The 3,265-nt window shown below is 38.2% G+C and overlaps 2 protein-coding genes across 2 annotated transcripts in view; one reads left to right on the forward strand and one right to left on the reverse strand.

Moving 5' to 3' along the window:
- CBG25774 overlaps positions 1-1,188 on the forward strand; it is a gene marked incomplete at both ends in the record, with an annotated part of 2,493 nt that extends 1,305 nt beyond the window's left edge. The window contains 2 exons of the mRNA XM_045243146.1: positions 229-417; positions 1,130-1,188. Coding sequence (XP_045098594.1) covers positions 229-417; positions 1,130-1,188 — 248 coding nt within the window. The remainder of the gene's footprint in view (positions 1-228; positions 418-1,129) is intronic.
- Positions 1,189-1,798: 610 nt separating this feature from the next.
- Positions 1,799-3,265, reverse strand: part of Cbr-nol-6 — a gene marked incomplete at both ends in the record, with an annotated part of 5,927 nt that continues 4,460 nt past the window's right edge. Inside the window, 3 exons of the mRNA XM_045243147.1 lie at positions 1,799-2,011; positions 2,431-2,625; positions 2,711-3,023. Of these exons, the coding sequence (XP_045093364.1) occupies positions 1,799-2,011; positions 2,431-2,625; positions 2,711-3,023 (721 nt within the window). The remainder of the gene's footprint in view (positions 2,012-2,430; positions 2,626-2,710; positions 3,024-3,265) is intronic.

Below are 3,265 nucleotides of genomic sequence, written 5' to 3' on the forward strand. Positions count from 1 at the left end.
AGCGCGCTCGTCGGCTAACAGAGTTCCAATTTGGGACAGTTCGACAGTGCACAGTTCGAATTAGAACAGTTCGATTCTGTCCTTGTTCTGTTTTGATACTTGTTCGAGAAAGACACTGTTCTGCTTTGAATCAGTTCGACTGTAGGTCTGTTCGATTTTGAAAACGTTCGAATTCGTCGTACCCCCGAATTTTTAAAAATTTCAAAAAAAAATTCAAATTATTTCCAGATGAAGAAGATGACATTGTAATTGGAGACTTCATTCAGCGACTAATGATGAATCGTGATCCACGGGAAAGAATTCAAATTCCACATCCACGAGTTTTCGGGGAGCTCCCACGTACTGCTCCAAGACCTGCTCAACCTATCACCAACCCTTTTGCACCAACTCCCCGTCAAATCAGGTTGAGGCAGGAAGGTATAAGGGTCATGACACGAAAATTGAAAAATTAAAAAAAAAATGTTTTTTTTTGAAAAATGTTTCTTGCTTAGAAATCAATATTTTCAGCCAAAGACGCCCTCCGAAACATTATTCCGATTCGAGAAGGACCAGTTCAAAAAGCAGCAATTGATAAAAAAAGTAATTTTTAATGTTTTTTTTTTAAATTTGGATTCCCGCTATTTTTTCCTTTAAAAATCCTCTTTTAGAGCAAACAGTCAAAAAACCTGCTGCAAAAAAGACGCCAGTCAAGAAAATATCAAAAAGTGAGTTTTTTTTTAAATTTTGAATTTCCCGCCAATTTTGGTCTGCTAATGTTCAGATTGTAGTTGTAGTCAAACGTACCTTCCTATAGGTTGGGCCTGCTAATGTTCAGATTGTAGTTTGTAGCCTAGCATACTCATTTTCCCCCTCGTTGTTATATTCATATGGGTCTGCTAATGTCCTGCTTGTAGTTTGTAGTCTACCAGACCCATATTTTCGCTTCGTTTCAAATTGGTATGCTAATGTTTGGTTTGTAGTTTGTAGTCTAGCATACCGATATTTTAAATTAGACGTATTTTCAGAGAAAACAGCGAACAAGAAAACTGCTGTAAAAGTGACAAAAAGTGAGTTATTTCTATTTTTCTTTTGAAATTTGATTTTTTTTTTTTGAATTTTTTAAATTCCCGGCAAATTCTGGTTTTTCCAGGGAAACCAGTAACCACGAGAAGAACGATACCAACTCGACGAAGCTCTCGGAGGATCTAATTTTTTGCTGTTTTTTAAATAAACATTTTTCACTACAAACTGCACTTAAAAACATTAGCAGACCCATTTTGCCACGTGCGAGGCAAGGTTTGGGCCTGCTAGACTACAAACTACAACAAAATAATTATTATGCTTGTCTGAGAAAAAAAAGGTTAGAGAGTATTTTTTGCAGTCTGAATACGGTAGCGATATCGAAGCAAAGAGCCTAAATAGCACATATTAAGTGGAGACGCAGACACTATTTCTCTGCGTCTCACCCTTCTTTTTTCTCAGACAAGCATAATAACAGACCAATTTTTTCTTCTTTTTCGGAGTTTTGAGATTATGAATTTCAGAAAATAAAAGAAAATTGGTCTGCTATGAGTTTTGTAGTTTGTAGCCTAGCAGGCCATAACTGTTAGAATTGGCCTGCTAGACTACAAATTACACTTCAAACATTAGCAGACCATTATTTTTATCGATTTTTTGGCATTTTAGACTTATTTATATACTAAAAAACGAAATTTCTGATTCCGAAAATTAATAAAAAATGCTTAATTTTAACAATAACAACAACAACAAGAACCAATTGAAGAAAAAAATTAACAAAAAAATCAACAGATTATCTCCTCTACGCCTTTTTCAATTCCACGTCAGCCACGACGCCTTCTCCCATAATCTGAATATTCTCGAGAATTTCGGCACGATTCAGACGGAGTACGGTGTCTGAGATGGATTTGTGAAGTGAGCAACGAGAGATTTTCGCTGGGACTTCTTCTTCTTGCGGTTTGAACATCACTCCGATATTGTGACCACCGTATTTGTTGTAGAAGAACATTGCTACCTGGAAAATGCGAAATTTGGAAGCCTAGATTTTGGTTTTTTGGTCTGCTACAAACTACACGTGGAACATTAGCAGACCCAACCAAAGGGAAAGCGCGTTAGACTACAAACAGCAAGCTGAACATTAGTAGACCATTATAAGAGTAAAACGAGATGAAAATATGGGTATGCTAGACTACAAACTACAAACAAACATTAGCAGGCCCAACCTATAGGATGGTGCGTTAGACTAAAAACTACATATCAAAACATTAGCAGACCCACATGAGAATAACAACGAGGTAAAAATGTGGGTCTGCTAGACTACAAACTATAAAAAAACATTAGCAGACCCATATAAGAGTAAAACGAGGCGAAAACATGGGTATGCTAGACTACAAACTACGAAAAAACATTAGCAGACCCAAAAAAAAAGCTTACCGCGTGGAAATTGTTATTCAGTTGATAAACCAGCTCATCGACTGGATCCAACTCGACAACTGGAATTTTCGGCTGGAATTTTGGATTTTCTGGAATCGGTCGTCGCTCTAGAAGCGCCTTCTTCCGAACGACGGCAGGAGGCTCCAGATGAATGACGGCGTCGTATGGAGAGAGGTTTTCAGTGAGAAGGGATGTCTGAAAAATCGAATTTTGTATTTAGAAAAACGACTACAAACTACACACAAAATAATCAGCAGACCCAAAAATTGAAAATCCTCACCTCCAAATCAATGGATTTCTCTCCAGTCGTCTGTTTTTCCACCAATTTCAACGCATCCTTCGCCACGGCTACCAGGCGATTCAGGACGATTCCAGATGGATTCTCTCGTGTGAATTTCATTCCCTGATGATCTTCTTCGTGAATCACAACCATTGGCGGCAGAATTGGGCGCATTTTGACAAATTTCTCCTCTAATTTCGATCGTTCCTCTTCGGACCACGATTTTAGGCCGAAATCGACGAATAGCGGGCGTGCAGACCATGGATGCGTCGCGATGAGATCCAGAAGACGTGAGAATGAAGACCACGTGGATCTGAAAAAAGGTATGATGGCTGAAAAATTACAGAATCTCAAAAATTTTCAGTTTGAAAAGTCGAAAACTAGAGGTTTCCGGCTCGGTGTTTGCGTACTTTTCGAGCTACAGTAACCCGGAAAGTTTGATTTATTGGGTTTCCGATGCATTTTGACACATTCTTGACAAAAAAAATGAGCTTGAAATCGATTTTTGAGCCAAAAATGCCGAGCTTTGGTCTGCTAATTATTATCTTGTAGTTT

This window comes from Caenorhabditis briggsae, assembly GCF_000004555.2.
Source record: "Caenorhabditis briggsae complete genome, chrII, whole genome shotgun sequence".
In the NCBI taxonomy this organism is placed as follows: domain Eukaryota; kingdom Metazoa; phylum Nematoda; class Chromadorea; order Rhabditida; family Rhabditidae; genus Caenorhabditis; species Caenorhabditis briggsae.